General features: G+C 39.8%; 1 protein-coding gene across 2 annotated transcripts in view; it reads right to left on the bottom strand.

The window, feature by feature from the left end:
- Nucleotides 1–16,876, bottom strand: part of FNIP1 (folliculin interacting protein 1) — a 175,266-nt gene that overhangs the window by 58,192 nt on the left and 100,198 nt on the right. The window contains exons 6-8 of one of the 2 annotated variants that reach the window (XM_066343398.1): nucleotides 15,175–15,266; nucleotides 4,007–4,090; nucleotides 2,779–2,850 (exon numbers count right to left, since the gene is read on the bottom strand). In XM_066343398.1, the coding sequence (XP_066199495.1) occupies nucleotides 2,779–2,850; nucleotides 4,007–4,090; nucleotides 15,175–15,266 (248 nt within the window). The remainder of the gene's footprint in view (nucleotides 1–2,778; nucleotides 2,851–4,006; nucleotides 4,091–15,174; nucleotides 15,267–16,876) is intronic. The other variant, XM_066343399.1, reaches the window with a different exon arrangement.

The raw sequence follows: 16,876 nt of genomic DNA, 5'->3' as shown, positions 1-16,876 counted from the left end.
CCCTTAGTCTTTAAAGAAAATATGATGTGATTAAATTTTAATGCAGAAGTTGGATTTTAAGAACAAAGCTATATTTGAAAATAAATGTCTAAATGTCATTTAAAGATGACATTTAAAGGTACCATGGATTGCTTGTGCTTAGGTAGTCAAGCTCTCTGGAGCCTTCTAATGGTTGACAGATCAATTCCAACATAATGATTATTACTGATGCAATCCTGTAACTGTCTACATTATTCTCTTCCTAAAACCCTTCGCTGTAACCCCAAAACCCTGTCTTTTGCCTGGGATGCAAAAAGCTACAACTCTTTATTTTTTCTTGGGCTATGGATGCTCTCCTTCTTCCCACTGGATCTGACATTAAGAAATGACATTAAGAGCTTGCTTTTGTTTGGCAATATTTTTAGATCCTCATCTTTGTGATTATAACCACACTGAAAGTTTATAAAGCAATCTAAAATAGGGAGGTTATTAATATCATCTATAAAAAGGTACGTGCTACATATCATTTTTGGACACCAGGGCCAAAAAGAGGTTGTCATTATAAAATTTGTTTCTCTTGCAAATTCAATGATGAAGGGAAAGAGCTTTAGTACCAAACATCTGAACTACCAATGAATTAATTCTAAACTACTTTCTTGAAAAGAAGATTACATTTTATCAATAAGTACGTAAAATTTGTAGACTTAAAACTGGGTATATTTAATAAACCTAAATATGGCTTCAGTGAAATATCAAATGCTACTCTAAATTTGGAAAAGCTATGTTTTACTTAATTCTAAAATTAAAAATAATCCTATTAAGTAAAAAGGAAAATACACAGCTTAAATAGTATGGAAACTTAACAGCTTGAAGAAGCCTTATAGATCAATATAGCCAGGCCCTTCAATTTAGACTTGAAGAAAATGAAGTACAGAGATGTGAATGTATCACTTCCAAAAATGTTGGATAAAATGATGAGAATTAAATTTGAGCCACAAAAAATTACATTTCTATATTAATAGAAGCAAAGGTATTAAGAGAAATATACTCTAGATTAGTTCTGAAAAACAAAAATAACAAACTCAATTAGAAAAGAAGAATGAGCCTGACCAGGCAGTGGCACAGTGAATAGAGCATTGGCCTGGGATGCTGAGGACCCAGGTTCGAGACCTGAGGTCACTAGCTTGAGCATAGGCTCACCAGCTTGAGTGCAGCATTGCCTGCTTGAATGTGGGATCATAGACATGACCTCATGGCCACTGGCTTGAAGCCCAAGATCACTGGCTTGAACCCAAGGTCACTGGCTTAATCAAAGGGTCACTGTCTTAATCAAGGGGTCAATGGCTCAGCTGGAACTCCCCATCCCCATCAAGGCACATATGAGAAAACAATCAATGAATAACTAAAGTGCCACAACTTCAAGTTGATGCTATTCATCTCTCTCCCTTCCTGTCTGTCCCTGTCTTTCTCTCCTTTTCGCTAAAAATATAAAAATTTTTTTAAAAAAATGAAAAGGATGAAATTATTTGAAAGATGCAGACTTTTCATATTCAACAAATGGTTCTCAACTCAGAATCAGGTGTTAAAATTTTTCCTGTTGTTTTGTTTCTCAAATGTGGATGCCTACAACTTTCTTTAGGCTAAATCAGTCTTCAGGAGTGGAGTTCAGGCATCTGAAAAAACTTTTTGAAATTACTTGTTATTCTAATGCAAACCTACGGATTATAATATATGGTAAAGCTTGATCTTTCCGTCTATACTCTATTTAATTGTAATTAATTTGGATAGCAGAGCCACATAACATGACAACACATATGGATAACTACAGTAAATAGTTTCTCATATCTAGCAATAACTCAGGCCTAATGCATTATTTTTCAAGACACATCAAGTATTATCCCTCCATAAAGCACTACTGGCAGGCATCCTGTCCCTTGCCCAGGCTGTCAGGTTTCCTTTCTCTAAGCCGCCTAGGTCGCGACCCACAGGTTGAGAACCGCTGCTCTAAGCCTTTCTGCAAAGTCTATCACAGAATGTAGAACCATTGCCTATGACAGATGATTTTCCTGACTGTTCTCTCAGTAAACTCTGTTCCTTAAGGAAGAATCTGGGCTTCACTTTTTTTTAACTCTCCAGCTTGATTCAACAAAAGTCTGTCATACAAATTTTAAGAGAATCCATATTTGAAAAAATAATGTGTATAACATTAGTTCAAAATGCCTAAGTCTTTCTGGGAAAGAGACAGTCTGACAGTTTAAACTCTAGTTAGGAGCAAGCAGATATAAGCAAATGTGTTCTATTCTATAGCCCCTCTCTGTCTCATTTTCGTTATTTTATTTATTGATTTTTAGAGAGAAGAGAGAGAGGGAGAGAGAGAAAAAGGGGGGGGGGAGAAGTGAGAAGCATCAATTCGTAGTAGCTGTTTCCTCTATGTGCTTTGACTGGGCAAGCCCAGGGTTTTGAACCAGCGACCTCAGCATTCCAGGTCGATGTTTTATCTACTGTGCCACCACAGGTCAGGCTAAGCAGTCTCTTGAGCAATACTTCTTTTCTTATAGTAGATAAGCCTAAGCCAATGTGCATTCATCCAAGCCATGCTCCACCAGGCACATTTAAAAGTAAATATAAAATATTTTAAATTTAAAATATTTTTCTCTGTGTCTCTACAATTTTCTTGTAACATCAATACTAACAAGCTGTATACATAACACTAAAAGATAAAGGCAAAGGTAAAAAAGAAAATCAATGTCAGCTAATGGTTTTATGAAAAACTGGAGTAATACATGAATCTGGCATTACCAGAGCGTGCTATGCCACTGTCTCTGTCCTCATTCAGCTCTCTTCCTGGCATGTCCATTGGGTTGCTGTGAACTGTGAATCAAGAAAAAAACTGTTAGTTATAATGTATATTGCTATTCAGGATGACGCTGTTTCTTCTTTTAAACAGCAAATTCAATCATGCTCATCTCATTGCATTCCTTTAGTTTTTCGAAAGCATGTCACAACCCAACACCAAGAGCTATTATTCAGTTGAACAAGCTTTGAAATCTATCTAATGATTTGACATATAGTATGAAAATATAATATCTAAAAAAGCAAGGTTAATAACTAAAATAAGTATTCCAGAAGTATATTCAATGACATAGCAAGATATTCACAGTATATTTGATGAAAAAAGCAAGCTACTGAACAGTAAGGATGACTGCTGGGGCTAAGTGATGGGTATATGATAGTTCACTCTGTTTTGCCTATCAATGTATGTTCAAAAATTCTACATAATAAAAATTTAAAGAAAATTATTTAAATAGTATGATCCTAGTTTTGTTTTTTAAAAAAACTAAGGAGGTTATTTCTGGCTGACAGTTAACATGCTTTTTGTGTATTTTTCACATTTCCAAAATTTTCTATAATAAATACATATTGTTTATATCTCACATTTCAAGAAAAATATTAAAACAAGAAGTTGAATAAACTTCCTGAATATTGAAGCATGAACACACTCTACATTGATATAAACAAATATATATGCCTTTCACAGAGCAATTATAATGGTGCTTGTTCATCTAAATCTTAGCTCCAAGAGAAATCATTCTTATGAAATAGTATAGATCAGAAATTCTACAATAATAATATGATAGGATATTTTCTGCAATTGGTGAACTATGGTACAAAAGCTACTCAGTCATGGAAACAAGATAGTGTCACATTAGAAATTCCAACTGGATTATGATATTTATACTAAAATTTGGTTTGGAATTCTAAGTTAAAATCATTATTACATAATGAGATAAGAAATGACAAACATTGAAATTTCATAAAAATGTCAATTACACTGATAAAGTTTCTGGAAACTTCAAGAACATATTCATAGAAATGGGTTAAGTTCTTGCACTTTCTAAGCAATGTTTTCTTAACCAAACCCTCCCCAACTGCATTTATATATATACTCTCTTGTTTCCACAGCTTAACTATAGATTCTAGCCAGTGGGGGATATCAACTAGTCTACCCACACAGCACATCGCAAACCTGCAAAGAAAGAAGCACTCCTGATCAGGCGGAGCGGACCCTGTTCAGAGAATGCCCGCCTGGGGCTGCAGAACTGTGAAAGACCTACATGGCAAAAATGTAAAATACACATGAAAGAGAGCTGTTAGAGAAGCTGCAGTGCGTCAGGGATAAAAGGTGAGCGAAGGCAGCACAAAAGCAGGCCAACAAATATGAATAGAAACTTAAACTAAAAAAGAAAATTTCTGCTGGTTTCTCTTTTTTAAAACAGGATGATTTCCCTCTGGTCATGGCAAACATAACAATTTCTTGTTCATTTTTATTAATAAATGTATATATAATAAAAATAAGCTTCCACTATACACAGTAAAAATCATTTTAAATGTTCAATCTTTTCTAATATAAAACAACCTTTTTAAAGAGCCAAAAACCACAATAATGTTATCTATATAATTTGACATTTGCCAAATAAATTTATTTTAACAAGTCAGTTTTAAAATGACAGTATTCTTCTGCAATAGCAGTAAAGAGAAAACCACCTAAATATGCGGCTAAAAAAAACAGAACACAACATACAACAAAGAGCAAATACAAAAAAGAAATCCATTGACAAAATAAGTACAAAAACAGTTTTTTCTAACCTAATGGTAAGTTACAACATCATAGAAGAAACCAAACTACCTAAACCCAGGGGTCAGTCACTAAGGAAGCAGGCCACCAGTGCAGCCTGTCAGGGCCAGACTTCTGGCTGCTCAAGAAAAGTGACTACTACAGACTTGACAAGAAAGAGCGACATTACAGCCTGGAAGCAAGCCACTGGGTTACCTGTTAGTTATTCTAAGTCAAGAAAGCCTAAATAGCCAACTATGAGATTTACCTAGGATAGAATAAGAGTCTGTTTTAAAAAGTGACAAATGTAGTTTTCAAATTGCTAATATTTTTTATAACAAAAAATTTTATAATTATAGTACATATGCAACAATTCCTCCACGTTTCATTGTTCAGCTTTCTTCAGTTCTCCCTTCAAAACTTAACTGCTCTCTTTAAACTCCTCCCTGCCTGTCTCTTCCTTAGTCTCAGCATATGATTTTGTATCCCACAGTCATCTGCAGATACCTATCTATGTGTGCACACACAGAATTCACCAGATGAGAACTCACCTCCATCTACCAACCTCTCTCTAAATTTAATCAAATTCTCACCTATCCTTGCCTCCTTCCTGCCAGCTGTAATAACATTATTCAATCCTTACTATGTGCTAGAGACTTATTCAGTGAAAAATCCTGAAATGTCCCTCCCTCCCTCCCCCTTCCAAAACAAATTCTTTTAAATCAACCAGGACCTTCAAAAATCTCACTTGGCCAAGTATCACCTCTATATCTTACCTCATCCAATTCCTTATAACCTCCTTTTCCATCAACATTTAAGCACAGTCAAAACCCTTTCACCTCACTATGTATCTAATCCTATAGTTCTGCAGTTCTTAAAATGTGGTCCAAAGACCCCTTGGAAGTCCCTGCGACCCTGTCAGGGGGTCGGTGAGGACCTTCCCATTCCAACTATATATCTATGACTGGATTTTTACTAATACGCTCCAACCAAAACAACGTATCACAAGAGATTGAATACAGAAGCAGATATGAGAATCTGGCTGCTTTCTAGTAAGCCAGACATTTAGGAGATTTGCAAAACTGTAAAACAATGCCACTCTTCTAACTTATTTTTGTCGTAGAAAATAAATGTTATTTACATTAACATGAAAGGGGTTATTAGTATTATTTTTTAATGAATTGCCAAATAAATATTTTGAAATTTTCTCTTTTAGTTTCTAATACAGTATATACCAATAAAAGTAACTAAATATAAACAAAAGTTCTCTGTGGTCCTCAATAATTTCTAAGTGTTTAAAGGGGCCCTAAGACCAAGACATTTGAGAACCACTGCTTATCTTAGGAAAAAAGACTTAACTTCTGAGTCTCTCCTGTCCTCTGAAACTGTTCACATAGGTCACCAAAAGCCTTCCTGTTATTTAATGCAATCCATACTATCTTTATTACCCTGCAGCATATTTGATGCTGACAATATTTTGAATTTCCCCACCTCAGTTTAACACATTCTTAAGTTTTTTTCTCATTCTCTTTTATTTATTACTTCTCTTCCCCTACTCCTTTAAAGCCAGCATTCCCTAGATTACATCCTCAACAACCTTCTCATTCTTTACATGTCTAGGTCATCTCATTCACTCTTATGCTTTCAATCATCATTTATATGCTAATGATTCTCAAATACATGGTAGATACAGCTAACAAAGAATTGTGTTCTTTCTTCCAAAATATCAAATAGACTCTGGGAAGCAGCTGCTCAGCTAGGGACCACATTTCTCAAATCTCCTTATAGGGTAAGGAAAGCCCTATGATTAGTTACCACCAAGGCAATGTGAACAGAAGTGATATATGTCACTTTCAAGCTGTGGTGTTATAAAGTAGACATACCTTCTCCATACTTACTCCCTTCACAGGCTCACACAACTAAGCATAGTGCTAAAGAAGGCAGAACTCCAAGGAAAGAAAGAAATCTGACCTCTAGCCTGACCAGGCGGTGGCATAGTGGATACAGTGTCGGACTGGGATGCGGAGGACCCAGGTTAGAAACCCTGAGGTCACCAGCTTGAGCGCGGGCTCATCTGGTTTGAGCAAGGCTCACCAGCTTGAGCAAGGTGTCACTCGGTCTGCTATAGTCCCTTGGTCAAGGTACATATGAGAAATCAATCAATGAACAACTAAGGTGCAGCAAAGAAGAATTGATGCTTCTCATTTCTCTCCCTTCCTGTCTGTCTATCTGTCCCTCTCTCTGTCTCTGTCACACTCACACACACAAAAGAGATCTGACCTCTAAACACTGGAGATAAATTACTTACCAATGAGGAATACTCTTTTTCCTATTACATGATTGGTGTAATGTTTTAAAATCTTACATGTTCTTTAGTTTCTATGTTATAGCAGTTACTACTACAATACATCTATCTAACCAACTATAATGAATATTTCTTTTTAAAATTTTTATTAATTTTAATTTATTGTTAACATGGATTCAAGTTTCCTACTCAATATAACACCCTCAACCCCCACCCCTGTGTCCCCCACTATATCCCTTTTGTCCCCCTCCCCCAACTTCTTCCCCCCTTCCTCTGGGATTTGTTGTCCTGTTGCCTGTATCTACGTGTTATGTATATATAATTTCACTAATCCCTTCACCTTCTCTGATCCCATCCCCTCATCCCCCTTCCCTCTGACAGCTGTTCCTCTGCTCCCTGTGACCCCGCCTCTGCCTCTATTCTGTTCGTCAGTTCACTTTGTTCATTAGATTCCACATATAAGTGAGATCATATGATATTTGTCTTTCTCTGCCTGGCTTATTTCACTTAGCATAATAATCTTCAGGTCCGTCCATGCAATTGCAAAAGGTAAGATTTCCTTCTTTTTCATGGCCACATAGTATTCCACTGTGTATATATACCACAGCTTTTTAATCCACTCATCCACTGATGGACACTTGGGCTGTTTCCAGATCTTGGTTATTGTAAACAATGCTGCAATAAACATAGGGGTGCATATCTTCTTTTGAGCCAGTGATTTAGTATTCTTAGGATATAGTCTTAAAAGTGGGATAGTGGGATAGCTGGGTCAAAAGGCAATTCCTATAATAGTCTTCACTTGGCTATCCCACCAATAGTTCTAATCAAAATGCCTACACCTAAAATCATTAATTCTCAATATTTCTTGTTCCTCCCAGTGAATGACGCCAATCTCCATGCAATTATTACACAACAAGATAGCAAAGTACCACCCTTGATTCATTCCTCTTTTTCCCTTATCTTTTCTAATACCAAGTTCAGTCCACTCTATTTCCAAAATGAACCTCTCGATAACTCTCTATCCTCGCTGACACAATCTTGCTTTAGGTCTCCATTTGTCACTTAGGTTATCATAAACAGCCTTTTTCCCTTCTTTTTCCAAGTGAGAGGAGGGGAAATAGAGAAACAGACTATAGCAAGCACCCCAGCCAGATCCACCTGGCAACCCCAATCTGGGGCCAATGTTCTGCCCATCTTGGACCATGTTCGCAACTGAGCTATTTTTAGCACCTAAAGCAGAGGCTCCACAGAGCCATCCTCAGCGGCCAGGGCCCATGCATTCAAACCAATCTGAGCCATGGCTGTAGGAGGGTGAGAGAAAGAGAAAAAGTGAGAAGGGGAAGAAAGATGGCTGCTTCTCCTATGTGCCCTGACCGGGTATCAAACCTGGGACATCCACACGCCAGGCCGACATTCCACTATTGAGCCAACAAACCAGGGCACAAACAGGCTTTTAATACAGGTCTTTTTTCAAACCCACTGGCTTACTTGAATCCATTCCCACAATAATTAAAATATTTTGCAGGGATAAATCTGAACTGAATACATTAATACACAGGCATACCTCATTTTATTATGCTTCTTACAAATTAAAGGTTTTTGGCAACCCTGCACTGAGCAAGTCTATTAGCTTTTTCCACCAGTATTTGCTCACTTCATATCTGTGTCATATTTTGGTAACTCTCACAATAATTCAAACTTTCTCATCATAATATTTGTTATGGTGGTCTGTGATCAGTGATCTTTGCTGATACTATTATAATTGTTTTGGGGATGCCATGAACCACGCCCATATAAGACAACAAACTTGATCGATAAATGTGTGTGTCCCGACAGCTACTCCAACCGGCAACTGCTCCATCTCCCTCCCTCCCCTTGGGCCTCCTTAATTACTGAGCCAAAACAAAGTTGAAATTAGACCGATTAATAACCCTACAATGGCCTCTGAGTGTTCAAGTGAAAGGAAGAGTCCCACGTCTTTCATTTTAAATCAAAAGCTAGAAATAATTAAACTGAGTAAGGAAGGCCTGTCGAAAGCCAGGACAGGCTAAAAGCTAGGCCTCTTGCACCAGTTAGCTAAATTGTGAATGCAAAGGAAAACGTCTTGAAAGTGCCACTCCAGTGAGCACATGAATGATAAGAAAAACAGCCTATAGCTGATATGGAGAAAGTTTTAGTGATCTAGATAGAAAAATCAAACCAGCCACAATATTTCTTTCAGTCAAAGCCTAATCCAGAGCAAGGCCCTAACTCTCTTTAATTCAAGGATGATTGAGAGAGGTGAGGAAGCTGCAGAAGGAAAGTTTGAAGAGATAGCAGAGGTTGGTTCATGAGGCTTAAGGAAAGAAGCTGTCTCTTTAACATAAAAGTACAAGGTGAGGCAGAAAATGCTGATATAGAAGCTGCAGCAAGTTATCCAGGAGATCTAGCTAAGATAAGTAATCAAAGTAGCTACTCTATTAGCTTTTCAGTATAAATGAAACAACCTTACAGTGGAAAAGATGTCACCTAGGACTTCAACAGCAAGAGAGAACAGAGGTCAAGCCTGGCTTTACGGCTTCAAAGCTTCAAAGGACAGGTTGACTTTCTTCTTAGAAATAATGCAGCTGGCGACTAAGTTTTAGCCAATGCTCATTTGCCATTGTGAAAATCCTAGGGTACTTAAGAATTATCCTAAATCAGCTCTGCCTGTGCTCTATAAATGGAACAACAAAGCCTGGATGACAGCACATCTATTTACAACATTGTTCACTGAATTATTTTAAGCCCACTGTTGAGATCTACTACTCAGAAAAAAACTTCCTTTCAAAATATTGCTGTTCACTGACAATGCAACAGGGCACCCAGGAACTCTATCTAATGAAGATGTATGATGAGATTAATGTGTTTCCATGCCTCCTACACAACAATTCTGCAGCCCATGGGTCATCAAGGAGAAATTACAATTTTCAAGTCTTATTATTTAAGAAATACATTTCATAAGGCTATAGTTGCCATGGATAGTGATTCCTTTAACAGAGCTGGGCACAGTAAAATGAAAACCTTCTGAAAAGGACTGGCCACTCTCAAGGCCATTGAAAACATTTGTCAAGACTGACCAGGGGTGGCGCAGTGGATACAGTGTCGGACTGGGACGCAGAGGACACAGGTTTGAAACCCCGAGGTTGCCAGCTTGAGTGCGGGTTTGTCTGGTTTGAGTGCCTTGGACTCTGGCTCACCAGCTTGAGTTCAAGGTCGTTGGCTTGAGCAAGGGGTCACTCAGTCTGCTGTAGCCCCCTGGTCAAGGCACATATGAGAAAGCAATCAATGAACAACTAAGGTGCCACAAGGAAGAACTGATGCTTCTCATCTCTCTCCCTTCCTGTCTGTCTGCCCCTATCTGTGCCCCTCTCTGTCTCTGTCACATACACACACACACACACACACACACACACACACACAGAAAACCACTCATCAAAATATAAACATGAACAGTATTTTAAAGTTGACTCCAACTCTCACAAATGACTTTGAAGGCTTTAAGACTTCAGTGGAGGAATTAACTACAGATGTGTGGAAACAGCAAGAGAAATAGAATTAGAGGTGGAGCCCGAAGCTGTGACTGAATTGCAGCAATCTCACGATAAAACTTAATGAATGAGGAATTGCTTCTTTTGGATAAGCAAAAAGAGTGGTTTCTTGAGATAGAATCTATTCCTGATAAAGATGCTGTCAAGGCTGCTAAAATAACAGCAAAGGATTTAGAATATCACATCAACTTAGTTGATAAAACCATAGTAAGGTTTGAGAGGAATGGCTCCAATTTTGAAAGCAGGTCTCCTGTGGTTAAAATGTTATTGAACAGCATGTGTGCTACAGGAAAATCACTCATGAAAGAAAACTTCACTGTTGTCTTACTTTGAGAACTTGCCACAGCCATTCAATTTTCAGCAACCACTACCCTTGATCAGTCAGCAGCCAACAACATCAAGGCAAGACCCACCACCAGCAAAAAGATTATGATTTGTTGCAGGCTCAGATGATGGTCAGCATTTTTTAGCAACAAAGTTTGTTTATTTTTTTAGCGAGAGAGAGAGAGAGACAGACAGACAGACAGACAGAAAAGAAGATGAGAAGCATCAATTTTTAGTTGTGGCACTTTAGTTGTTCATTGATTGCTTTCTCATATGTGCCTTGACTGGGGGACTCCAACCAAGCCAGTAATCCCTTGCTCAAACCAGTGACCTTGGGCTCCAAGTCAGCGACCTCTGGGCTCAAGCCAGGAACCATGGGGTCATGTCTATGATCCCACACTCAAGCTGGCTACCTCAGGTTTTGAACCCGAATCCTCAGCATCCCAGGCCAAAGCTCTATCCACTGTGCCACCACCTGGTCAGGTAGCAACAAATATTTTTAAATTAAGGTATGTACACTGGGGTATTTTTTTTAGACATAATGCTATTGCACACTTAACAGACTACAATATAGTGTAAACATAACTTATACTCACTGAAAAAACAAAAAATTTGTGTCACTCACTTCACTGAGACATTTGCTTTATTGTGGTGGTCTGGAACCAAACCTACAATATCTCGTAGGTATGCCTATATTCTGAAAACTCCTCTGTGGTGGCCTTAAGAATGCACCATAAAGATCTCTAGCTATAATTTTATTACTTTTTTTTCATTTATTGATTTTTTAGACAGAGTAGAAGGAGAAGAGGGAGAGAGGGAGAAAGAGAGTGGGAGAGAGAGAGAAGGAAGGAGGGAGGGAGGGAGGGAGGGGGAATGGAGGGAGGAGAGGGATGGAGGGACATGAAGGGAGATGGAGGGAGAAGAGAGAGAGAGGAGGGAGAGGAGGGAGAGGAGGGAGAGGAAGGAGAGGGAGGGAGAGGGAGGGAGAAAGGGGTAGCAAGACGGAAGGAGAAAGGGGTAACAAGACAGAAAGACAGTGATTTATTGTGCCACTTGTTTATGCATTCATTGGTTGAATCTGGGGATCAAATCTACAACATCGGCGTATTGGAACGATGCTCTAACCAATTGAGCCATTCAAACAGGGCTATAAGGATTTTAAGTGACAAAGTATACCAGCTGCTGTATTCTGAGATCCACTATCATGCTTGTGCAAATTCACATGTCCCATAGGCTGCATCTAGCCAATGACTAAACAGCAGATAGAGTAAGGCAGGTCCATTTTGGCAAGAAGTGAGTCTATTCTGAAAACAAACTTTGACTTGAAGACTTGTCAATGGCCTTACCAAGTCTTCCTTAAACTGTGGGCAGGCTGGACACTTCCATAAAACCTATTCCTATCTTTTACTTGGGCTCAGACTTTTATCACAATCCAAGGGCGTTTTTGACCTTTACCAGCTCCCTCCTCATTTTTTCTTACATAGTCATTTTCCCCTAATAAAATCCTTGCATGCTTAATCCTGTCTTGGCACCTATTAAAAAACAGGTGGAGGACCCAAACTAACATACCCTCACTGGTACCCAATGCTCAAAGCCTAATCTAAATTCCTCAGGATGACCCACAGTGTCCTTTGTGACTCGGTTTTTGCTCACGTCTTTCTTTTCACTTCCTGTGCACCATCCACATTCATTTATAAACATTCTTCCCATGTGCTATGATCTCTTGCCCCTAGGTCTGTGCACATGCTACTACTTTTTTCCAAGAACATTTCTTTCCCCAACTATCAAACTAATCCTTCAAGCTTATGCCTCACTTCTTCAAGGAAGCTTTCACTGATTCTCCAGGATTGAATTAGGCAATCTTCATTTTTATCAAACCCTGCTCTGAACCTTGTCCACTTAATTACAGTATATTATAATTGTTATATTACTTGTCTGACTCCCACTATCAATACACTGAGATAGAAACTGTGCCTGGTATACACTGTATACTCAAGGACTAGCGGAGTAGTTGGCCTATGATAGGTGCTTAATAAGTATTTGTTGATTGGAAATTTAAAGAAAATAAGAAATGGTTCTCAAATACTTTTTTTTTAATGAGAAGAGAGGAGATAGACTTCTGCATGCACCCATACCGGGATCCACCTGGCAGCCCCCGTCTAGGGTAGATGTTTGAATCAACCAAGCTATCCTCAGCACCCAGGGCTGATGCTAGGACCAACTGAGTCACTGGCTGTAAGAGGGGAAGAGAACGAGAAGGGGGAGAGGAAGAGAAGCAGATGGTTGTTCTCATGTGTGTCCTGACCGGGATCAAACCCAGGACATCTATACACCAACCAGGCCAACAATCTATCCACTGAGCCAAATGGCCAGGGCCCAAATATTCTTGCTTCACAGTAAGAATGTACAAATAAAACGTGTTCATTATTTAAAGTCTGTACTCTGTTAAATAAATTAATTTCCTATTCCATATTAACATAGTAAGTATATCTAGTATCTATAGTATAATTAATTACCTTTATAAGTGATAATAAATTTGTATTAGTAAAATACATAATTTTTAATAAGCCCCTTGAGCTTTAAAAAGTGTCAAATTACAAAAAAAAAAGATTCAGTTATTCCTTGTCACATCTTTACTTTGTTAAAGCCCATAAAATAATTAACCAAGTTAGGAAAAAAGCAGAACTTGTATTTTTCTACAAAACATACATACTTTCTAAAGTACATGCCTGATATTACCTAGCCCACAGGATGTTTAATAAATGCTCATTTGAAAGAACAGAGATTATTTTAAAAAATAGAATTTTTAATATATTTTTAAAAATACTATTCAAGGCCCTGGCCGGTTGGATCAGTGGTAGAGCGTTGGCCTGGTGTGCAGAAGTCCCAGGTTCGATTCCCGGCCAGGGCACACAGGAGAAGCGCCCATCTGCTCCTCCACCCCTCCCCCTCTCCTTCCTCTCTGTCTCTTCTCTTACCCTCCCGCAGCGAGGCTCCATTGGAGCAAAGATGGCCCGGGCGCTGGGGATGGCTCCTTGGCCTCTGCCCCAGGCGCTAGAGTGGCTCTGGTTGCAACAGAGCGACGCCCGGGAGGGGCAGAGCATCGCCCCCTGGTGGGCAGAGCATCGCCCCCTGGTGGGCGTGCCGGGTGGATCCTGGTTGGGCGCATGAGGGAGTCTGTCTGACTGTCTCTCCCTGTTTCCAGCTTCAGAAAAATACAAAAAAAAAAAATACTATTCAAGCCCTGGCCAGCTAGCTCAGCAGGAGAGCATCGGCCTGGCGTGTGGAAGTCCCAGGTTCGATTCCCGGCCAGGGCACACAGGAGAAGCACCCATTTGCTTCTCCACCCTTCCTCCTCTACTTTCTGTTGTCTCTCTCTTCCCCTCCTGCAGCCAAGGCTCCATTGGAGCATAGTTGGCCCAGGCACTGAGGATGGCTCCATGGCCTCCGCCTCAGGTGCTAGAATGGCTCCGTTGCAGCAGAGTGGTGGCCCAGATGGGCAGAGCATCGCCCCTTGGTGGGCATCCCAGGTGGATCCAAGTCAGGCACATGTGGGAGTCTATTTGTCTACCTCCCCCCTGCTTCTCACTTCAGAAAAATACAAAAAAAAAAATACTGTTCAAGTTGGGAAAAAATATTTTTTACAAATTCATATAAGTAATATTTATTTACATTAATTACAAATAATTCTCACTAATCAGGAAACGAGAGAAATATTCATCCTATTCTAAATGCTATCATAATATACTACAGTTCTCTATACACTGGGAATATTGTCAGTTGCAATTTAGTTACACTTTCTAGGATAAAACAAATGACTAGAAATGTTAAAAAGTTTGTCACTTTAAAATGTTAAACTAAAATAACAACCAAACAAATTACTAAATAGGTATCCCCTTTTTTTAAAAAAAAAATTACTAAAAAGAAATCCCTTAAGAAACATCAAACTTGAATATCTTCTCATCTGAATTACAGGTCAAAAATGAACAGCATTTCAAAATTACTTGTATTGTTAAGGAAGAGAGATGGGAGAAGGTGTAATTAATACCAATCTTCCTCAAGTGAAATATTCAAAAGAGAAAGGGCTTTTTATATCAATACCAGTGCCTTTCAAAGATGCATCAAAGTTAGAAACAAAAACAAATTTGATAGATCTTCAGCAGTTCTCTCTCTTTTCAGACACTAAATAAACATAATGCTCAAATACATAAAAATTAAGTTTTTCAAATAGTATGTTATATTTACGATTTAAAAGCCGTTTCCATTCCTATTATTTGAAACTCTTTGTTCTTATAAAAGATCTATATTATTAAGAAAGAAGTGCAAATCCCTGTTATACTGTTCACATTTTTAAAACTTATAAAACAAAAGGAACCATTTACCTATATTTCCAAGTAGTCCATTAATAACTGTGTTACTATCAGCCTTTAATGTACTGTTGTCCTGATTGATGAATTCAAGACTGTCTTGCAGCCTAAAGGAGAGAGAAAAAAAAATTCCAAAATCATTTTATGCTCTTAATGGCCATTCTGTACCCCAAGAAAATTTTAACTGTGTAATAGTTTTTTGTTTTTGGTTTATTTGTTTTTTAGTGAGAGAGACAAAGGTAGAAACAGAGAGAGGGATAGATAGGGACAGACAGAAGGGAGAGAGTTGAGAAGCGGCATCGTAGTTGTTTATTGACTGCTTTCTCATAAGTGCCTTGACTGGGGGTCTCCAGCTGAGTCAGTGACCCCTTGCTCAAGCCAACGACTATGGGGTCATGTGTATGATCCCACACTCAAGCAGGCAACCCCACGCTCAAACTGGATGAGCCCACACTCAAGCCAGTGACCTCAGGGTTTCAAATCTGGGTCCTCTGGGTCCCGGGCTGAAGCTCTACCCAGTGCACCACTGCCTGGTCAGGCTGTGTAAAAGTTTTAAAACTTCCGTTGGTACTATAAACTAATTAATTTAAATAAGTCTGAGGGATAAATCCAGCCTTCTGCCTGGTTTTGTAAATAAAAGTTTACTGGGAAACATCCACACCCATTCATTTACACATTGTACATGGCTGTTTTAATGCTATAATTGCAGAGCTGAGAAACTACAACATGCTGTCTGCTCACAAAACCAAAAATATTTATTATCTGGATTGTTACAGATTTTTTTTTTTTTTTTTTTTTTCTGAAGCTGGAAACGGGGAGAGACAGACAGACTCCCGCATATGCCCGACCGGGATCCACCCAGCATGCCCACCAGGGAGAGACGCTCTGCCCACCAGGGGGCGATGCTCTGCCCCTCCGAGGTGTCGCTCTGTTGCGACCAGAGCCACTCTAGCGCCTGGAGCAAAGGCCAAGGAGCCATCCTCAGCGCCCGGGCCATCTTTGCTCCAATGGAGCCTCGGCTGCAGGAGGGGGAGAGAGAGACAGAGAGGAAGGAGAGGGGGAGGGGTGGAGAAGCAGATGGGCGCTTCTCCTGTGTGCCCTGGCCGGGAATCGAACCCGGGACATCTGCATGCCAGGCCGACACTCTACCACTGAGCCAAACGGCCAGGGCTACATTAGGATTAAACTCTTAAAAATTAGTACTTTTGGAGTGACGTCAAGGAAATGGCGCCGTGAGCAGCGCATCCGACAGATCTCCCCAAAATCTCAACAAATTTATCAACTAGAAACAGAAAAATTTATCCTCAGAGCATTCCAGAGTTCCACACACGCTGAAAGCGAAAGGACTGTTATCACTTGAATCTGAGAGCGGGTCGGAGCTGAGGGTGTGGAAGAAGCTAACTACCGCACGGACGTTCATTCAAGCCGAGGAGGGAGTATGCCTGTGGTGAGTCAACCCACGTGTGCAACTGCCCGCCCACACTCTGCGAGCAGCCGCCGACATGCCGTGAGAAACCGCGCATCCGGTCGCAGAGCGAGATCCCTTGCACCGCGAGTGTCCCCAGCGGCCCGCGCACTGCGAGTGAGAGTCCCCAGCCACCAGCGTGCCTAGAGTACCCCATTCACTAGCGTGCCCTGAACGTCCAACTCGCCCACACGCCCAGAGCACCCCGCACACCCAGAGTGCCCCATTCTCCCCCGCACCCAGTGCACCCCA

Source organism: Saccopteryx leptura, chromosome 6 (genome assembly GCF_036850995.1).
Source record: "Saccopteryx leptura isolate mSacLep1 chromosome 6, mSacLep1_pri_phased_curated, whole genome shotgun sequence".
NCBI classification, from domain to species: Eukaryota; Metazoa; Chordata; class Mammalia; order Chiroptera; family Emballonuridae; genus Saccopteryx; species Saccopteryx leptura.
Note: the sequence above shows the minus strand (reverse complement) of the source record. Positions and strands in the feature narration are given on the sequence as shown.